At 41.5% G+C, this 22,469-nt stretch overlaps 1 protein-coding gene across 1 annotated transcript in view; it reads left to right on the top strand.

Annotated features, from left to right (window-relative positions):
* Positions 1 to 7,149, top strand: part of LOC135981758 (carbonic anhydrase 3-like) — a 31,971-nt gene extending 24,822 nt beyond the window's left edge. Inside the window, exon 7 of the mRNA XM_065585838.1 lies at positions 5,934 to 7,149. Coding sequence (XP_065441910.1) covers positions 5,934 to 6,053 — 120 coding nt within the window. The 3' untranslated portion in view covers positions 6,054 to 7,149. The remainder of the gene's footprint in view (positions 1 to 5,933) is intronic.
* The last annotated feature ends 15,320 nt before the right edge of the window (positions 7,150 to 22,469 follow it).

The raw sequence follows: 22,469 nt of genomic DNA on the forward strand, positions 1-22,469 counted from the left end.
CAGTTTTATAATCTAGGATTGTTCCTGTGCTCAGCAGTCCACAATGAATGAGTCCTAAATTTTAAGACTCAATGGGAACATGAAAATTCTTTGAGTCAGATAGTGAGTGAGTGACATGTTATACGTGTACATATTAGATACATGTAGACATATTTTCTTATCCTAGGATCTCAAGGTGTTTTATGACTACAGTACACATAAGCCAATGCAGGCATCTCTGACGCTTCATACGGATCCTGGCTGGCATCAGTGTATCACACAGCACTTTATTTCCAAATTATTATGTCCTGATACATTTGTGGCTGCTTAGTTTATAAAAAATTGAACAAGTGGAATACAGTGAAATCACCAGAACTCAGGTCTGATTTGAACCTTAGTCCTAAAGATGAAAGCTAACACAAGCTCCTGCATGACTGTGTTTTACTTAGCTCATTCAAATACAGAGGTGGTCTGGAGGTCACTTCCTTATTTTTCCTTGTTTGTACCAAAATATAAAGCTATTAGATATTTGGAAGCTTCTCCTTGCATGCAAAATGCAAATTGGCTCTGGTCAGCTTTCCTGACTTAACAACATGTCTGCTTAGTGCCTCATTACCAACTCAGCTGTTTACATCACAGGGGATCATGTACGGGTTTATTTGAAACTCCAGTGTAGGTGTAGCTATTAGCGAACAGCTCTGTGTTGCATCAACAATAAAAATGTCAACTTCCTCTCCTCCCCTACTTTAATGGGTTGATCTTAGTGTGACATTCTTTTAGAATGCAACAGCTATGTGCTGAATCATTCATCCAACTTCATCTGATGTGTTTCTGATCACTGCTATATTCAGACAACGCTCTTCTTTCTAAATACGGTCAGTAACAAGTTTTGGGAATTAATTGTTCTCCAAGCAGCCATCAGGACCTGTGTGTAATCTGCAGGGAAGCACCTTGATCTGCTCATCAGAAGACATTGATCATTTCTACAAAGTGGATAATTAGTACTTGTAGATGGTGCTTTGTCATTCTGCTTTACAGACAGAATTATTATTAGTGATGTTATTTGTATTGCAACAGTGCCAAAGAACCACAGTCAAGGACCAGGGCCCCACTGTGCTTGGCACTGTATAAACACACAACAAAACAACAGTTCCTGCCCCAAAGAGTTGCAGTGTAAGGCTATGTCTACATTGCCAGCACTATAGCAGCGTAACTATGGCCCAGGACTGATGCCTGCAATAACCCCAAAGTGGAAAGGCAGCCTAAAGTGATGGGAGGGGTTTTCCCATCACTGTAGGAACTCCACCTGCCCAAGCAGCAGCAGTTAGGTCAATGCATTGCATCGGCACCTGGCATTAAGTCAGCACCCTTGAGCACTGTAGCTATGTCTACCTACATTTTAAATATAGACCAGGTTTAAGTAATCTTCACCTGAGAGAGGTTCACAGGCTCAGGCCCTTAAAGATCTCTAATCCTAGAAGCCTGCTAACATTGCAGACTTGCTGCCAATAATTGTTTTAAGTCCTAATCCCTCTGCCACAGAGACAAAGATGGTGTTCCTGTATGGCTGAGATACCGAGGGCAAATTTTCCAGTGTGCAATATGAGCACCTGGAAAGATATGCTCATCCCATATGCGTTAAGCCATGCAAACAGGTAGATATGTGCATCGTTACCCAATCCACATACTATTACTATATTATTTCTATAACACCCTTGGCATGCCTGGCACTTTTCAGCAAATGTATATACTAGCCCCCATAGGTGCACCCCAATGTGGGGTATATGGGTCCAGCAGGAGTGGGTTGCATGGAAATAGGAATCACTGGGTGCAAAAACAGGAAAGAACATTATCAAGTCTTGAGAAGTACCTGGAAAATGTTACCTTTGGCATCACACAAAGAGAAGTTAACCCTGGATTTTTAATTTTTTCACCAAAAAAGAAACAAACTGAAGGCCCAGCTCCTAATCCATCTGAAGCATTGCAGGAGGCAGCATCCTGCTATCTTAATATTGTTGACACTAATACTGAGTCTTCCTACTGTTCCATAGCAGAATACAGTCTTGTGCCTCAGCTCACTACTGAAGCAAAGGATTTGTTGGAAAATCCAGCCCCAAGGGCTTCTCACAAAGGACTAAATCCTGACACCTCCCCCGCAACCTCTGAGGACTCTGTTGCTAGGACCAAATGGTACAGTTCTTGTGCTGAAAGGGAGGGGAGAGGATTTGGGGCCCCTGCATAGGTGGTCCACACCCCTTGCATGTCACAGAACTCTGCAAACCAGTGTTCCCTGCACCTCATCACATTGAGCCTGGGGGCAAGACTGAGCTGGAGAAAGCAGGGATGGAACCAGTGGATCTCTGACTCTGTGGATCTATTTACTGTATCTCTCTGTTCGGCTATCTACTGTAAATATTTATGTAGTGACACTGTAGTATCTAGGCAATGGATCCCCTGGCTATTCTAATCCTCCAAGGGTAGCATGCTGGCCATGAGGGTTACTGCCGCCAATGTAGCTCTGTGGTCTTCTAGGAAGAATTTCTTCAAACCCTGCCCCTGTGGCAGCTCCAGTTTATAGCCCAGTCACTCCGACGATGTTCTGGTTAAAGCACTGGGATCAAAGGTCAGAATTCTCAAGTCTGATTTGAAACTGAGCTTTTCATTTTGGTGCAATTACTCACGGTGTATTTACCTTTTATACTTAACTGACCAGATTTCTCATGGAAAGGAAAACACATCCCTCTGTTCTCTAAAATAGAATTCTTCTTCAAGTGATTGCTCATGTTGATTCCAAGTAGGTGTGTGCGTGCCATGTGCACAATCGTCAGAAGGTTTTCCCCCTACCGGGTCCTGCCTGAAGCCTGTGTCTAAGGGAGACCCACAAGACTCCTCCCTGAAGTGCCTTGGAGAGGCACACCAGTCGGACAAGTGTAAAATCTGCAGCGGCTTCAAGCCCAGAACAAAAAAGGAACAGGACTTTTGGCTAAAACTCCTCCTGATGGAATCAGCCCTTCACCCCCAGCTGACCCAGGTGGCGTCCGACCCCAAGCCCGACACTTCACTGTGCAGCGCACCGGCCTTGGTGTATGAGGCTTTGGCACCGAGAAAAGACTCAGCTAAGGACTCTCGGCACCATCATTCCCTAGTGCCGAAGACCGCCCCTAATGCAAGCACCAGGCACCTTCCATTCACTGGTGCCGCACAAGAAAAAGAGAGCAGACAGGGGGCATTCCCCCACTGAAGTAGGGGAGTGAGCAGGCACCAGTGGGGTGCATCCCGCGTCGTGACACCCAGCCTCGGCCCCGCCTATACGCACCATCGACTCCAGTCCTGGTGACTCCCCGGTGTAGGAGGTGACACAGACCTCCCATCCACGCTGGATACATTTGAAGCAGCCAGGGACCTGATCGTGATGACAGCACAGTCCCCTCCACTTGTGTCACTTATCTGGCTAAGTGAAAGAGATTCTCTATTTGGTCTCTACAGAAGGGCACTCCTCCGTTACAGTCATCAGTTCCCTTCATCCTAGACTATCGACTTCTCCTGCAACAGCAAGGTCTGGTGGTGTCATCAATCAAGGTGCACCTAGCCGCTATTTCAGCTTTCCATCCCAGCTCAGCTGGGCAGTTAGTATTTGCTAACCCCATCGTTGGCCACTTCCTCAAGGGGCTAGACAGGCTGTACCCTCAGGTACGGCAGCCAATTCCTCCATGGGATCTTAACCTGGTGCTCTCAAGGCTGATGGACCCCTCCTTTCGAGCCCCTAGCAACGTGCTCTCTACTTTACCTTTCTTGGAATGTGGCATTTGTAATGGCTATAATATCAGCCAGGAGGGTGTCGGAGCTCAAGGCCCCAACATCCGAGCCCCCTTACATTGTGTTTTATAAAGATAAGGTGCAGTTGCCGCTGCACCCAGCATTCCTCCCGAAGGTAGTTTCGCAATTTCACACAAATCAGGACATCTTTCTTCCAATGTTCTTCCCTAAGCTGCATGCTAATGATAGGGAACGCATGCTCCATTCCCTGGATGTCAGACGGGTGTTAGCTTTTTACATTGTGCAGACAAAGCCGTTTAGAAAGTCGACACAGCTCTTCGTCCCCATTGCTGAGTGAATGAAAGGTCTTCCAGTTTCCCAAAGGATCTCTTCATGGATCATGGCCTGTATCAAGGCGTGCTACGACCTAGCAAAGATACCAGCCCCAGTGCTAACAGCGTACTCCACAAGAGCGCAAGCTTCATCTGCAGCATTCCTGACACAGGTCCCTATTCAGGACATCTACAGGGCGGCGACATGGTCATCTATTCACACCTTTACATCACACTACGCCATTACACAGCAGGCTAGAGAAGATGCCGCGTTTAGCAGAGTGGCCCTGCAGTCTGCAACTCTGTGAACTCCGACCCCTCCTCCAGGGGGCTGCTTGGGAGTCACCTATTTGGAATCGACATGAGCAATCACTTGAAGAAGAAAAAACGATTACCCAGATTTTGTGTCTGTTGTTCTTCGAGACGTGTTGCTCATGTCCATTCCAAGACCCACCCACCTTCTCCTCTGTCAGAGTATCCAGCAAGAAGGAACTGAAGAGGTGGCGGGTCGGCAGGGACCTATATACATGGCCATGAAGACGCAATTCCAGGGGGCTCCACAGCCGATCCGATGGGTACTGCTAGGGGAAAAAAACCTTCCGACTGTGCATGTGGCATGCACACACCTACTTGGAATGGACAGGAGCAACACATCTCGAAGAACAACAGTTAGGAAAGGTAGGTAATCAGTTTTTACATTCCTTCACTAGAAGTTCTAGCAACAAAACCATGCTAAACCACTCTTACTTCCTCTCCAGCCAAATAAGCAGTTCTTATATTCTGATTGATCCTGGGGCTGGAAAACAAGGCTTAGGTTGTGAGGCTTAAGGAGCTGAAATTATTCAGCTTATTGAAACTGTAAGCATGGTGGACCAGTGCTCTGAGATGGTACAGGGAGTACTTTTTCTAGATGTCTGGCTGGTGTGCCTAGCTCACATGCCCAGGGTCAGATGAACACCACATTTGTGACTGGGAAATTTCCCCCAAATCAGATTGGCAGGGACTTTGGGAAATGGGGGGCAAAGTTTGCCTTGTTTTGCAGCATGCAATATGATTTTCCTGATGGGATCATCTGTGCATATCTCACCTAATCAACTCCCTGCCATTGCAGCAGCATTGGTGACATCCTGATCTCTTCTGTTGTCTGCTTGTGGCACACAGTTTAGTCTCTAGAAGACTGAAATGCTTTTGTCTAACTAGAGTCTTTGGGCTTTTATAGTAGGATCTGGATAAAATTTAATAGCCTGTATATACAGGAAGTCAGACAAGATGTTCTAGTGTTCCCTTCTGGCCTTAAGCTCTATGAAACTGTGAATGCAATATACAGTGAGCCTTCTAGTTCATGATGGATTTGTTATTGTGTTTCAGATTCATAATACAGTTGATGCACTTTTCATTGGCCTTTGAAGATATAAAGTAACTATTCTGAAGACCAGGTGTCATCATGGCTCATGTCACTCTATATACTCTTTCCCTTGCCTCCTTGATCATGGAAAGTAATGTCACAGCAAATAAATGTTATTGAAGTTCCACAGTGCAAGAGGCAGGCAAGGGCTGCTACCACTTGCACATAACCAAGCTCCTTAGGTTGAGGGTTTGTGGGGACAGGTCATGAGTAGGCCAGAGAAGAAGCCAGGCAGAGTTGGAGAATCCAGTGTTACACAGATCTACTACGTAAGGATCTCCAGAGTCTATTCCAGTCATTAGGCTGCAATAGACGCCATGCAGTGGCTCCTGTGACTTTGTAGGAAGATTCCTCCCCAGCCCCCAGTGCTTGACCCAGCCACAGTAGTTGGTCTAGACATTAGAACCTGGATTTGCCCCAAGTGAATTCCATATTGACATTGTTATTTTGCTTCTTTGCAGATGGCAAAGCTCCGTAGCCTTTCCATCAATGCTGAGACAGAACCTGTTCGCCCCATGGTGGATAACTGGCGCCCTCCTCAGCCTCGGCATTTCAGGATGGTGAGAGCCTCGTTCCAATAACATCTATGCTGAATCTGGGTGAATATGCATGAGGAAATGCCTACATCCCAAAGCCTAGTTAGCTTTGTGCCCTCTACTGCTCTTTCTCTGGATGCAGATCTGCATTTCACAGTCCAAAACTCCGCATAGTGAAATGTGATGGGTCCCCAACTCTAATTTTGAGATGTCAAAAATTACTTGAGGCAAATTCTAATTTTAACATGAAAATATGGAATCTGTGTTTGGATCTCAATAATAACTGTGTTAGCTTTAACAGTAGCATTTATATGGCTATTTCTAAGGAAGAAAAATGGAATAGTTAGTAATGGCTAAAAAAAGGCATTTCTCCATTAACCTTATGGTCTTCAGTGCTTGCCTTTTTCCAGACCGAAGAGGTTTCCAATTAACAGAAACAATGAGTCATTTGAATTTAAAATGGACACGTGTCAAATTCTGCTGTCAATTGTACTAGCATAATCCAATAGGGAATACCAGGTGTAATGGAGGGCAGAGTTTTCTCCTTTGTATTCATATAGAAATATGGGAAGTACAAAGACTCATTAAATTTCCAATGATAATTAAGCAAGTTAAGATTTTAATGAACTGAGAAGTTAATATTGTAAAATTTCATTTTGAAAACTGAAATCAAGGTGTCAAATCAAATTAAGAGTATTAAATTGTGGGGGGGGAAGAGTTCCTACTTTAATTATTGTAACAACTGACTTATTCTTGTTAGAAGCTCAACATTAATTTTAATGTTAAAGCGACTGAAATGAAATGAATTTCAAAAAGTCCCAGGATTTTCTTTAATTTCCTGCAATTGTAGGTCTTATCAGTGGATGAAAGTGAATAGATTCTGTCAAAAACCCTTTAGCATCCTAAGAGTTATTTAGTCCCCATTTTTTCTACTATACCATTGTCCTTACATGTCTGAAGGCCAAATTCTGCCCTCATAAACCTATGCAATTGATACTGATGTCAATGAGATTTGTGTGCAAGTATCTCTGTTGGACTTATGGTAGCAAGAGCAATAAAAGAGTATTGTATGACTGCACTTGAAGCAATAGCATTTCTGCTTTAAGAGAACTAACACTAATAAAAACTTTTTTGTAAAAAATAGTGTTTGTGGTTTTATTTCTAATTTTGGGTGACAGCAAAAAGCAACAGACAAAAATACTCTGTATAAATTAGAGATAGATAAGACTGTAGTACCTAACCCTGGCTGTTTGTACTGCAACATACTGGCATGTTTTGTGTGTATGTGTGACTCCAAGGAAATAGAATCTTTAAAATATGGTACTTCATCACAGCATCTGCTAATTGACACTTTCCCCCACTATGATGTCACTTGTGTGTCTCTGCTTCAAGAAATTCCTCATTCCTAATAGCATTTATTTCTTGTTTGATCATGTACTATCCTTGATCCTACCAAAACCCATATATTCAGAAGTATTCTGCTTGAACTTTTCTGAACTGATCTGGCTCATGTCTAATGATGCCATTTCACCCTAAATTGCACATGAACTCTAGTTTCCTACAACAAAACGCATAACAGAACTAGATGAGCTGTTGGGTGACTCTGAATTTTCCTTTTAACCTCTGCTTCACCTCCACACTTTACAGCACACAAGCCTGACTTTTTAAGACTGGAATGGGTGAGGGATAGCTCAGTGGTTTGAGCATTGTCCTACTAAACCCAGTGTTATGAGTCCACTCCTTAAGGAGGCCATTTAGGAATCTAGGGCAAAAATCTGTCTGGGATTGGGCCTGCTTTGAGTAGGGGGTTGGACTAGATGACCTCCTGAGGTCCCTTCCAACTTTAATATTCTATGAGTTCCTATTGCAGTGAAGTGGTGGCCATTGAATATGGTGCTTGGATTGGCATGGAGCAAGGGTGTGGTACCTCTATCAGCCCTGAGGAAAGGCAGTTTGATTTTTTACAGAGGGGGAATTAGCTCAAATGGTAGAGTGCTTGCTTAGCATGTGAGAGGTAGCGGGATCAATGCCTGTAATCTCCACTAAAATTTTTGCGGGGGAGGGATAGCTCAGTGAAAAAAAACAAAAATAATATATGGAGATATACCTATCTCATAGAACTGAAAGGGACCTTAAAAAGGTCATCAAATCCAGTCCCCTACCTTCACTAGCAGGACCAAGTACTGATTTTGCCCAAGATGGTCCCCTCAAGTATTGAACTCCCAATCCTGGTTTAACAGGCCAATACTCAAACCACTGAGCTATCCCTCTCCCCCAAAGAACATTACTACCAGAAGTGGGGTTTGAACCCATGCATGTCCATGGGATCTTAAGTCCAACACCTTAACCACTTGGCCATTCTGCTAAGTATAAACTATATGGAGATATTCCTATCTCATAGAGCTGGAAGAGACCCTGAAAGGTCATCAAGTCCAACACCCTGCCTTCACTAGCAGGACCAAGTGCTGATTTTGCTCTAGAGCCCTAAGTGGCCCCCTTCAAGGATAGGGCTTGCAACCCTGGATTTAGTAAGCCAATACTTAAACCACTGAGCTATCCCTCCTCACTAAAGCATGAGCCCACTAAACCCAGGGTTGTGAGCTCAATCCTTGAGGGGGCCATCTAGGGGTCCAGGGCAAAAAAAAAAAGGTTGAGGATTGGCCCTGCTTTGAGCAGGGGCTTGGACTAGATGACCTCCTAAGGTCCCATCCAACCCTAATATTCTATGATTAATAGCTTCTTTCCCCTGAAGACATAGAATGATAGTCAGTCAGTCAAAACAAGTCCTGTTGAGGTAAAAAAAAAAAATCAGGTAATAAATTATAAGGAGGCAATAGTAAAGTCACATAACTGATTCTTGTGAGCCTGGAGAAAAGCCAGTTGGGACAGTTCCAAGTAAGTCCCCAATAGGTGTGGAACTTCCCTCATTAGTGCTAATGCAAAATTCATTTTTCTGTCCTGACACCCCGCATCTGGAGAGGTAATAGATTAATGCAGGATATTTTGTCACATTATTAGCCCAGAATACATCTGTGTATGTGAACAATTCAATATAAAAGCAATCATTTAACAATGTTAGGGTGGGACACAAGCCAAGAAAGTATTTTAAGAATAACATGAGTCTGTTCTTACTTCATTCAAGATATTGGGAAAAAAGCCCAGTTCTTTAACTCTGAATTTCCTAGTAGCTTGTACAACAACCTTAATAGTATATTTTAAATGTGTTATTACATTTGATACATATCATTCTTTTCTTTCAGGAAGTAATGCTTACGAAGGTTATAAAATGTGTACTATGCATACAGAGTAGGCATGTTTCCAAGTGTAATGTCCGAGGACCAGATCACTTCTTTCCTTATTAAAGTCAGTAAAAGAGAGTATCTTCCTTGTTATTTACCATGAGTTTGAGTGCAGTGTCTGTTCCTCACATCATCGGCTTGATTACAAGGCTGCATCGGTGGCAGAACAGACAGAGATGAGCCCTCTAATACCGTTGTAGTCATGGATCTGGTCCCAAACATGAATCATTTGCCATCACAAATCAAGTCTCTCTGTGCATTTTGTGGTACTGCCAACTCAAAAACCATAAGCCAGACCCCCAAAAATCACAAGAATTGTTTTAAAAGATTATATTGGGGGGAGGGTTGGCTTGTCTTTTTAGTTTTGAACTCCCCCTGCCCATCCGCAGTGAGCGTCAGCAGCAATTTGTGTTGCCCACTCTCCCAAATTTTTTGGGTAAGGTGATTTTGCTGCCCTCTGGTTCAAAGCCTCCCCTCCCCAGTTCAGCTTGTCCCTGAACCCCCATCAGTTCATCCCATTCCGGCAAGGCCCCCTCAGTTCAGCCTGTCACCTACCCCTCCAGTTCAGCCCATTCCCCACCTCCCTCAAAAGGTGGCTCCCATCTCCAGTCAAAACTGGCAACTTGTCCCATGCATCAAAAAGTGAGGCTTCAAATCTACAAATGCCCTTCCACTAAACCTTGTTTGGCTTTCTCTTGAAATATGTGTTAACTACTGATGTTAAACAATCTGTTCCACCTTATATTTAGCTGTGACACTCTCAGTACGTTTCCCAGACCTGAAGATGAGCTCTGTGTAAGCTGGAAAGCTTGTCTCTCTCGCCAGCAAAAGTTGGTCCAATAAAAGATATTACCTCACACACCTTGTCTCTCTAATATCCTGGGACCGATGCAGCTACAACAACACTGGATTCTATACATGTACATGTGAGAATTGTTTGACTTAGTACAAGTTTTAAAAGCGCACCCTTTTCAGTGTTGTTCAGCTGTGCAGTTTAATATGATATGCAAAACACGTATGTAACAGAATCAAATAGGATAGAGCCCAAAGTCTGATGGCTGGTGCCAAAGTGGTTGCACAGGGGGAGAGAGAGAGATTATGAAATTGTGTCCCCAACCGTGTTGTTTTCCCATATTGGCCTATAGATGGCAGCAAAAGTACAAGAACAGGAACTAATGAGCTGCACCTGCCTTCACTGAAGTCAATAGGCAAACTCTCATTGATGTAAGTGATGCAGGATCAATCACTAAATTATCCTGGTGGCAGAGAGAACCCTGTATATGAGATAAAATTATAATATAATTCTCTCTGTGCCCCTTGTTTAACAGCAGTGGTGTTTTATTTCAGGCTGGCATTGGGTTTCCATCTCACAAAGGCAGGATAGACATCCACAAAAGGGAGGTGAGGACCTGACTTTAGAAGATCAAATTGTTAACTTGACATTGACAATAGTATTTTCCTTCCGTACTCTGCATAGTAGCACATGTCGGTTACTATAATGCATTTTAATTTAAAATACAGTTATTCTTAGCAATGATGCTTGCAAATAGGAAATGTGGATGTTTCATGTAGAAATATATTGTATATTCTACAGTTTGTTTGGTGTTTTTATTATATTACCCAAACAGCACCATCCTGTAAGATGTGCATGATGCCTAACAAAACTCATAGCTCCTGAGTTTGATATCAGTTACCCCCAGTGTAAATCAGGAGTGAATCCACTGACCTCAGAAGGTGAAATGGGACTTTTGTCACTGACCTCATTACGTGGGGCCACAATGTCACCCAGAAGCCATAAAATTTGTGTAAGTGAAATTGGAATCAGCTCCATAGTTCAGAGAAATTAAAATCTAAATTGCATTGGAAGAACTGAGCAATGAAATGCTGTGAGATGAGGGATGTGGGGCAGCAGGAGATTTAAATTTGACGTCTCAACCCTGGTCAACAGAGAGTTAACCCATAACTGTATGAGGCCAGAATATTTTATGTTGCAAAGGCTGAAAAGCCAAATAAAAATAACCATTCAGAGGTCTATAGAAGGGCTGTGCACAGCCAGCTATGCTGAGCTTACACAGCTTGGTGGATATATGGTGCACAGTACATTTTGCTGTATTTTGATGCTTTAAAAAATGCAAAGGAATCAGGTCCACCTGTGTCAAATTCATCTGTATTCCTCTAAAGCTGCATAGGCCCAAATGTGGCCTAAGGAATCAAGATGAAGCCTGAAATGGTGTAGGAATCACTTCTTTAAGACACATAATATTTACTATAACCTCGGGGTCCTGACTCAGTTTATCAGCCCTCAGTAATAAAAGTGAATCAACACCCAATTTGCACATAATGGATTAACCTAAACTTGGTTTAAACTGAAGGAAGTCCCTGCTAACGAGATGAGAAGTGCATTCACCCCACATTGCTCGTTGGGAACCTCTTCACTAATATTCACAATGATCAGAGAGCTTGTCCTCATGTTACCTCAGTGCAGCCAGTGGGAAAATGTTCCACTGCTCGTTTCATTCAATGGTGTCTCTCAGGCAGAAAGAATATGAGTGAAGGTTATATTGCAGCCTAAGGTTATTTGAGTGGCTGTTGTTTTCATGTCATGAGAAAAAAATTGCTGCAGGGCTATAAAACTTCAGGGTAGGGGCTATGTACATATTCTCCTTCATTGTATATCTTTGTATAATATGATGATTTATTTGATCAGTTTTGCAGCCCCACTCTCTCTTACCCTCCCCTCATACATACATTCTTTCTGCTTCACTGTGATAGGTTGACCTTCCTCTATCATTGATTTTTTCTGTCCTTGTCTAAGCAGGAGTCAAACTCTTCACTGATTTACACCAATCACTTCTTTGGGTCAGATTCTGATTAGATCATTGTAAATCCAGGGTGACCCAGTTTAATCCAGAGCAACACAATTGATTTGATTGTGCTCTCACTAGTAGTGGATTAATCCATGGATTCAGACCCTGACCGGGGAAGAGGCACATGGATCATGATAATTAGGTCCAAGGATAAATGTTGGGGTCAATGTTCATCAGAGAGGGGAGCAGATGGTAGCATTGTCAGAGCAATGAGTCAGGAGCGCCAGGAGCATTTTAAGAAGGGGGATGAGGTTCTTTGGTTAGCTGGGGAGACAATTGACTGGATTGGATCCAAGGCCCATCCACCACAGCTCTCACTTACACTGGTATTACACCAGAGTATTTCCATTGGGTTTGAGTCCATCTTCCTTACACTAGTTTTACACCAGTATAATTCCACTTATTTTTTGTCAGTTATTCCTGATTTACACCGACATAAAGGAGAAAAGAATAAGGTTCAGTATTTAAAAACTATAATTTTAATGGGTTTGTTTGCCTGACTGGGGATGTCTAAACTTGGGCATAATGAAATTGAAAGCATGATTGGCTCTTGGGAAGAGTGAATTTATTTATTTCCTTATGAAAGAACAGCTCACTTTAAAGGAGGGAGTTTAGAAGCCAGCAGGTGTTTGTGCCTCATTTCTCCCTTTACATTTTAAAAATCCCTTCCCAGCTTCAGAAATGCTTCTAGTAACGAGGATGTAAAACATCTGGGAAGTTATGATGAGAAGCAAAGTCAAGAGTATTAAAAGAAAAAAGCACAAGTTGATGTTAATCAGGTATTTATCAAATCCTAGGAGAGAGCAGCTGAGAAATCTTCAATACAAAAAGTTTGTGATTAGAAGGAGAATATTGAGACAAAGGGATTGTAGGGATTATTCACTCCTTGGGGTGGAGGGATTTCTTAAGGGAGGAAGACAATAATTGGCTTCAGGGAGAATTCAGAGAAGTGACTTGATTCCTGCAGGAAGAGCTATGTCTGCTAGATTGTAGCATGAAGAGAGAACACAGGGCAGGAAATCCAGAAAGCCTGGGCTGATAAACTGATGGACCTGGAAATGACAATGGGACCTAGACAGAAACCAACAGGCTGCAGGAAAGTCTTCGTTACTTTGAGGAAACTTGGCTTCAAAAAGACTTGATTTAAGATAACTAAAGCATAGGAGCAGGAGACCTAGAGAGAAAGACATGATTTGGGAGAGCATGTGATTGGGAACTGTGAGAGAACATGAAGCTAGTTTGTGGTTAGTAGGATAAATCCTCAAAAGTGCTGGTCACTCAGAAATGAACAGGATTATAGTTTGGAGCTAGAAATAAGTAAATAGTAAAATCTAATGTGTGAATGTTAATCATCTGTACCTATTTTGTTAATGATTATATCTATCTAATTGACCGAACTGAGTCCAAAGGAATAGAAATGCCACGCCCCACCCCATACAAATAGTAATATAAAAGAAGTGTTGACAGATAGATACTCTGTCAACATGGTGATGTTCCAACCTCAGATGTTAAATCTGTCTCTGCTATTAGAAGTATTATAACCAATGTTTTGTTTGTTACAGAGCCAAATCCTGCACACACAATAAAGTTTATTTATAAAAGGATTAACGGTAGAGGATACTTTGTCTTCTTGTGTTTGTCTTTCATTAAGGACTGTTGATCCCTCCTTAATTAGGTTAGTGAAATCATGTTCTACTTGTGCAATATAAACTCTTCTTCATGAATGATGGAGCTTAGATAAAAGACAATTTAGTATTTATGTAAGATTGATGCTTGTGAGGTAATGCACCCCTCTATTCACACCCTACACACCATTGTAATAATCTTTGTACAAAATATGCCTTGTGAGGTATCATTTGAAAACTAATAATTCACTGATCAGTAATATCATGATGAAATGTGTGTAGCAGCATTATATGAAGTTACAAGTTCCCTTTGAATGATGTTGATAGCAAACGTTCAAATCCATGTAGTTCTGATTAGGCAGGATTGGTCAAACAGGTCCTAAACAAAGCAATGTGTGTTTACCTCAATTTACATATAAATTGTAAACAGGGTCCTCAGATAGCAAAGGGGGAGGACAGGTGACAAGGAAAATCTACATTTCAGCAAACAGAGGTGAGAAGAAACCTTGCATCCTCTTTCACCCCCAGACACCATGTCACCTTATTTACTTCTTGAATGAACTTTAGCTAATAGTGACCCTTGGTAAAATGCATTTCAAAGGGTAACTGAACAATAAAAGTGAGGGGCAAAAACATCCCAAGTTATCTTCCCCTATACATCTAAGAAGACAAAAGAAAGCCTATGGACTTTGAGAACAGATCCTGACCTAAAACTTGGTCAGCAATGATATGAGAACCTGTGGTAAATGGCTTCACCTTGAACCAAGTCCAGTTTGTTAAGTTTAAAAAGCTTTTTATCTTTATTTCTCTTGTAACCATTTCTGACTTTAGTGCCTTATACTTATACTCACTTAAAACCTATCTCCTTGTAGTTAAATAAACTTGTTTTATTCTTTAATTAAAACTAACCCAGTGTTATGAATTGTTTGGGTAACTCCATTTAAAGTAGCAGCCTGCTGTATATTGATCCCCTTAGAGGGGCAACAGACCTGATATATCTGGGCTGCCCAGGAGATGGCTGGACAGTGTAGAACACACACTTGGGGGGGTGGGGAGGGAATCCAGGACTGGGAGTGTGTTGGGCTCACCCTGCAAGTAGCAACCAAGGCTGGTGGAGGCCAGAATGTGGCAAGTGTTTGGTGACAGGTGGCTGGGGTCAGAGCTGCAGGACCGGGACTGTAACTATACACAGATACTCTGGGTGTGACCTGCATGCTGTCTGGCTGCTTGTGAGGAGCCCAGGTTAGGAGCTACAGCAGCAAAGCATTGTGAGACTCTCCAGGTTGCTCAGCACGTGGTAACACAGCCACTCACTGGTCTGGACTGCACCCCGGGATGTCATAATGCTATCACAAAAATAGTAGCATGCAGTATTTAGAACAGGTCTGGCACATAGGCAGTGATGAGGCAAGTGTCCCTGGAGTCTGCTGTCTCAGTCTTGACCAGGTATAAGGCTGAGGTGGTAATTTAGGCTCCATGCACAGTTCAGTGATTGGCTCTCCTGCTAGCTAAGATGCCAGTTGTGCTTAGGTGGACATGTGATCACCAAGAACTGGACTAAGATCAACTCATCAAATGATAATATATTTCAGTCACTACTCGTCTGAGCTGGATTTTTAACCAGTGCCCTAGAGGGGATAGGGAAAAATATCTCATTACTGGGCTAACTGATATCACTGCTTTAGCTCCTGCCAAGACACGGCCATAGCCCTGGGGTAGAAAGAGGATTAAATAAGTTGCTACCTGGTGTTGTCCTAAAAGAGGAGACAGATGATACTTTAATAGAAGTTTTTGCTAAGGTAAACAGAGAAGACCATTTTTCAAAGAGTTTGTTAGTAAAAGGCACAACGAAATAGTTAAAATGACACGGTAATCTAACAGAAAGTTCAAAGTTTTAGTCTTGAATCTCATTTTAGATTTAGATCTACAACCTTACAGTTAGTTTTAGATCTAGATTTAAAATGTATACAGCACTATTCAGGTCTTGGAATGAGGCAGTCTCAATGAATCTCAACATGTAGATTCATTATTATTTATTTTTATTTGTTAAACACTGGTAATGTGTTCATTGTTGAACCAAAGTGAACATAATCTCTAGCCAGAGTAGTTTGGGATTTAAATAGTAACCTAGAAAGAAGTAGTTCTGAAGTAAGTTTTGGAATTGCGCAGTGGGCCCTGGATGACATACAACTTATTCCCAAGAATATTGTCAGTTACATTTCCTTGTTACTGTTATTGTTATTATTATTGTTAATAATTATTATTAATAATAATGTTGCTTATTATGGTAGTGCCTAAGGGTCAACTATCAATGTGTGCTAGTTATGGTACAAACATAGGGTAGCAGACAGTCTCTACCCTGAAGAGTTTACAGTCTTAACAGACAAAACAGACCCAGGGTGGGGGAAAGGGTAGAACATATAAGCAGCATGAACGAAGTGCTGGTGGCAAACATAATGTTAGTGCTGTGATAGTTTATTTATTGTATTTATTTATTGTTGGGTTGGTTGGTCTAGTTAGGCGGGGGTAAGCTAAATGGAAAGAGAAGGGAGACAGGGCGGGGGAAAGAAGGTAACAGAGAGAGGTATAGAAGGAAGCTGAGATAAAAAGACTGTAGTGAACCCACCTTTTTAAGTAGCATATTAATATTATAGTGACTCAGTCTGCACAGAGGACTGCAGCTATCTGACATTCTGAATTCAATATGAGTTCAATTCACATAAGCAGTGCAGGACTCAAGATTGGCTGTGGGAAGCAATTTGTATCCCGAACAGTCCATTATAGAAAAAAGAACGTAAAGAACAAAGTAATTTTCTGAATGCTCTGATCCAGAATGGGTGGCAGCTGCACATGATTTAGTTGCATTTGTTATCTAGCATTGCAAACAATTTGGTGCACAATGTACAGCTATTGGTACATTTTGCAGGACTTTTTGCAATGATCTGTGTTCTCAGATCAGTTACATATATAAATCCTGAGATAATAGTAATCCTTTCAGAATCTTTAAGAGGATTGACGGCTATTAATACTTACTAAATAGTAACTCTTCGAGCTCCACATGTGAGAAATGTCGTAGAACACCATATAATAGATGAAAATAATAGTTGTGTCTGAACAAAAAATCTGGATCAAAAAAGCTCTGGATGATATTGGGGGAATGCCAAAATCTGGCATCTAGATACTACAGTGATGGGTGTATTAGAAGTATGCAGATTAGATCAGGTTATCTTTAGATTCAGACTTAGATTTAGATTAAATTCAATTAGATCAAATCAGATCAACCCAGCCCTAGTGCTATCTATCTATGAAGTGCTAAATCCTCAACCCCACTCTGTTCATATTGCATAGGATACTGTTTTCCAAAGAGTGGGGCATGCCCCCCTGAAGTGAGGATCACAGATGGATTTCTCACTTGTTCTGTAGAGTTCAAGCTTTCATTTTTTAAAAGTTAGTCTCTATCTGTTATTGTTGTGAAGAAAACCTTGAAAACATAGAACAAATGTAACAAATGCTGTGTGATGTCTGCCTGAGTTTGCAGAGAGCCCGAAACAATAGCAAACTATCCCATTCATTTAAATGTGTGATATTGACTTAGATGCCAATGATGCTATTTTAATAATGTTGATGGCTAGTTGTTTCACTATTCATCAAAGCATATGAGCAAGTAGAAAGTATATTATGAAGATCTGCAGCAGTTTTCTGCAGTGGAAGAGGATGTGAAGGACTGGGGTAGAGAGGAGTGGAATGGGGCAGTAGGCCTTTAATATCATATGATAAGACTGTAAAGGAGGCAGCACTTGATTGGTTTAATTTTCCTTAAAGGGGATTCAGCTTTCAGAAGTATAGGAGAAACTGGCATAGGGAAAAGGCAGAAAGCTGACATAGATAGCTCTAAACCTTGTCTCCTGTTACCCCACCAGCAGCCTCCCAGTGTAGAGGACATTCTGGAGATATATTAAGGCACAAATGGGAGTTACTGGAGCAACTTGTGCTCCAGAAATCCTGGGCTGAGAGAATGGCCCCTAGGGAGCCATTGCAGATGTCATAGGTTAGAGCAACCCCGAGACTGCTCTAATTTATGTCAGGACTTGAACAAGAAATCAGCTGCCCCCAGGGTTAGGGAATCACAAATGTGGCATAAATCACCTTTGTCTCCATCCATCAGGGTCTGCACTGAGAAGTATTAGGCCAGATCTAAAGATCTGGTCCTATAGTTTTCTTAGACTCTAGATAGTGAGGAAAACGTTTGTGGGCTGGATAGCAGTTGTGGAGCTAAACTATTTGAAAGTGTTTGTGTTCTGAGACTTAAAGGGGCATCACCAATTTAGGTTTAAAACTTTGGCTATGTAAATATAAATTGTTAACCAAATCAAACATCAGTAGACAAGCTTCCTTTTAAAAATATCAGTAGATTGAATTTATTTTTTAAACAACACTTCCATGCCGTGCCACCCAAATACTGAAACTGAAACATCCTACTCGGCAGGAGACTGAGAAAGTGACACTGATGAGCCTATTTTCATTGTCCGTGCTTAATGCAGCACAAAAAGGGAAACCAACAGTGTAAAATGGAAAATTAAATTCACTTGGCAAATTAAAAAGTGATAGGCAGGGAGTGGGTAAAGGGGGGGGGGGAATCTAAACAAAAATAGGAAATTAACCTGACGTGCTTAACTCCACCATTCAGGCACACTGATTATTGTTGCCTTCCAGCCCCTTATATGTACTGTATTCTCTTTGGGGCAGGCACCTTGTATTCTTTTCTGTGTATAATGCACCTAATGCAATGTTGACACTAGGCAAATAATAATGATACTATGTTGCCTAGGAATGAGAGACAGCAAACAGCAAAAATAGGAGAGAGAGAGAGAGAGTGACAGAGACAGATTAGTCCCTAAAGAGTGATTGAAGATCACTTTATTATCTGTTGTTATGGCCTGTGCCTATATTATTTTTCTTGAAAAGCTGAGGTGGCTAGTCCAATAATTCAGCCTCTTAAAGGATTTGCTGGGAATGAGGAAGCTGTCATGCAGTAGCAATCCAACAGCAAATATAAGAAAACAGACCTCACAATTCCTATAATAATTGTATTACTAGGCAGGAGGCTAAACAGACTGATCAATAGGGTTTCTGTGAGAAGGCTGCTTAGATTACTTGCCTGGGGGAACATGAAATGCAGAACAGATTGCATTAGCTGGAGACTGCAATTCTTTTGCCAAGCTATGTAGGGATGTGAGTAGAGCTTTATGAAATGTTTGTAAAAATCACCTGAGTTTGGGCCTCCTTACAGACTCAAAACCCAGCCCAGGTTTAGTAAAAAGTTCACAGACCTTTCACATGAACCTGGACTAATTTATAGATAGGCCTGATGTGATGCTGTATGATTGAATATGACCATTTACCACTGTTACACAATTACCACTGTTACACAATTGCAACAATTCTTATACAAAGTATATCATGTATGGTAGCAATAGAAAAGTTATGAATTGCTAAGTATGATTATTCTGTTTATATGCATGTATTATCTTTGTATCTGAAGTTATGAATATTGGCTGTGTTCTCGTATCTTACACACGTGTTGTAATCCTGAGTAACACCCTCCCCCTCAATAGAATTTACATTAGGGCCAGAGAGCTATGTATTGATAGCCTATTAAGGACATTCAGATCACAATGGACCATTGAAGAAATTCATCCCGCCCAGTAAGCCTTTCCTGTGGACACCTCAGAAAGAATATGGGCATAGACTGCCTCTGTGAGTCAGCAAACCATGTAAGGACATGTGTATGCTCATGGGACCCCGGACTCCATCTTGGGCCACTAATTTTCCATGCACCTGGCCTGTGGGCTTTGTCTGAGACAGTAACATTCCATGCATATGACAGAGGCTATAAAAAGGCACCTGAGACATCTCTGATTTTTCTTCATTTCCTGCTTCATTTCTCTGAAGTAGATTTCTAACAAGGAAGCTTTGAACAAGGACTGATGGCCCCCAATCTCTTTGGGTAATTCCAGAGAGACTTTTGCAGGCTAGCAGTTTATTCCATCACTGCTTCAAACCTAATATAAGGACTTTACAATCACTTGTATATCCATGATCTATTAACCATTTATAAATCTCTTCTTCTTTTCTTTTATTAGTAAACCTTTAGTTTTTAGTTACTAAAGGATTGGTATCAGCATGATTATTGGGTAAGATCTGAGTTATATATTGACCTGGCTAAGTGGCAGGTCCCTTGGGATTAGATGGACCCTATAACTGATGAAACTGGATTTCAGTAACCGCTCATCAGAAAGTCCAGTGTCAGGGTGGAGAACCAAGGGTTGGAATGCCTTTTTGACTTCTTGTTAACCAGTGTGGTGATACAGTTCACTTTTGTTACTGGCTTGGTATAATCTAATGATAGAATAATCACCAGTTTGGGGTGAGTCTTCCCTATTTCTCATCAGTCTGTCTTGAATTTGGCATCCTTAGCTGTCACCTGCTGAGACCTGGTGACACCGAGTTGTAAAGCTTGGACCCACATCTGTTTCCAATGTTCCCCAAAGTTTATGGTTCAGATCAGGCATTGTGGTCTGAATGAAAATGATATGTTAAGTGTAGTTTCCAATGGGTTTGATGCAAAGCCAAATGAAACTTGGCCATTTGGACTGAATTTTGCCTTTAGATTTTGAACTCACAACTCAGAGTGAAACTTAGGTGGGAAACAAACAGTGAGTTAAAGATTTATACCCTCATGATGTGACACTATCAAGGTTTTCACACCCAGTCATTAGTGCTCCTAAGAGTGAAATTCACCCCCTCCACTGCATGAGGTTTTATGCATGGAACACCACAGGAGTAGTTGGGAATAGAAATCAACTCCTAACCTATGGGCAAGTCCTGGAACTGCAATGGCACTATGGAACCATGACACTATGTCAGCCTGTGCTCATTGCAAGCCCCTCTGAACCTGGAGGCTCTGTTCTGCTTTCTAGAACTCATGCTTCTGGTCTTGACTTACTCCAACAGCCTCTTCTATGCCAGTCTATTCAAAGCTGTTACAGACTCCATCTACATGATGGCAAATAAGGGGTGTAGATCCCCCCATGCACCCTCTCCATCTGCACTCCCTCCCCTTACCACCTCATCTCTTGAATTAAATATCTCATATACTGTTGGCCGTATATATTGAATTTCACCCTCAGTGCCTATATTTTAAGCATTCAGGAAGCAAAGCAGAGTTCACCACTATTCTTCTTATTAGCAATGTCTGATCATATTGAATTTTGTAATTCATGGACATGTGCCTCAAGGTGCATTTTATAAACTGGAAGGATAAACAACCTTACTGCTTTGATACTTCCAGTCTGTTTAGCAAAACTTAATCTTAGCTAGCTAGTGGCAAAACAAGTTTGACTGGTGTTAGTTGTAAATGGTGCTAAGGAAAAGAATAAATGTTGTTTTACTGAAGTGCAGGTGATGTAGTGAATTTACTCCAAGCACAGCAGATGGCATGAATAAACTGTTCTTTGAACTCGATGGGGATATTCAGCTGCAGACATTTACTCATGTGGAGGAAACATTTGCTTGATTAGGGTTAATAATAAGGAATATGCTCTCACTTCTCAAGCTGTCTTTTCTAGACTTTCATTCTGCTGTTCTGTACCGTAGCATTCAGATTAGCTCTCCCCATTTTCCCTATTTTTTTTATTCTGAACACTTTTAAAAAATGTATTGGTCTCTTTTTTGGCTATTGTGTTTCTTGCATGATGTTGGTTGCATGAATTGATTCTACCATGTTATGTTTTTAAGGATAAGATTCAAACCTTCTTTGGATTTTTGTGCAGGTATGTCTTGCAGTCATTTTTACCTGTGCTGTTATCATTCCAGAGCTCTTAAATTAAGCAGGATGGGTGGGGTCCATAGTTGGATTGCAAACCTCAAAGGAACATTTAGGCAATGCTTGAAATGTTATTGGTTGGTGAAGACAGTGGTGCTCTATCTTCAGGACCAGTGCTGAACCAATGTCCTAGGAAGGGACAGTTTTCAGCTGGAATGTAACTCCTAGGTCCTGATCATTTATGGCATTAAAGATCTTATGATGTTTCTTATAAGAGTATGGGCGTTAACCCCATTTTCCTAATCAAATTTCAACTCAGATATTTACATTCTATCTACCTAAATCCCCCCTGCAATTTTAGCTAGGAAAAGAAACAGGGTTATTATTATTGGTTGCATCCAGTAAATAATGTCCAGGTGATGTCGTTAATTTATTTTTAATGTAAGAGATGACTTAAATAATACTTTGCTTCATTTTTGTCCTAAAAATATCCCAGAGACAGCCAAAACACAGCCAGGATAGAGATGATCCTTACTTATTCCTTTCCCACCTCACTTAGTTTGTCAATGCTTGTAAGTACTCTAGCACTGCACGTTATTAGTAATACTAAAAGGTTTTGTTGTTGTCCTTTTTACAGTCTGGGTCTCCAGCCTGCTCCCACTGAAACCAATGGCAAAAATTCTCTTGACTTTGATAAGAGTAGGAGCAAACACTAAATGCAGAGGGAAAAACACTGGATGTTATCAGATTGGCTTGGGTGGATATACACTCAGAACCAGCCTGACTCAAATGCAGTCATTATGAATACACCCACTAAATGAAAGAATATCTAATTGAACTCCCCA

This window comes from Chrysemys picta, chromosome 2 (assembly GCF_011386835.1).
Source record: "Chrysemys picta bellii isolate R12L10 chromosome 2, ASM1138683v2, whole genome shotgun sequence".
Classification (NCBI taxonomy): Eukaryota; Metazoa; Chordata; order Testudines; family Emydidae; genus Chrysemys; species Chrysemys picta.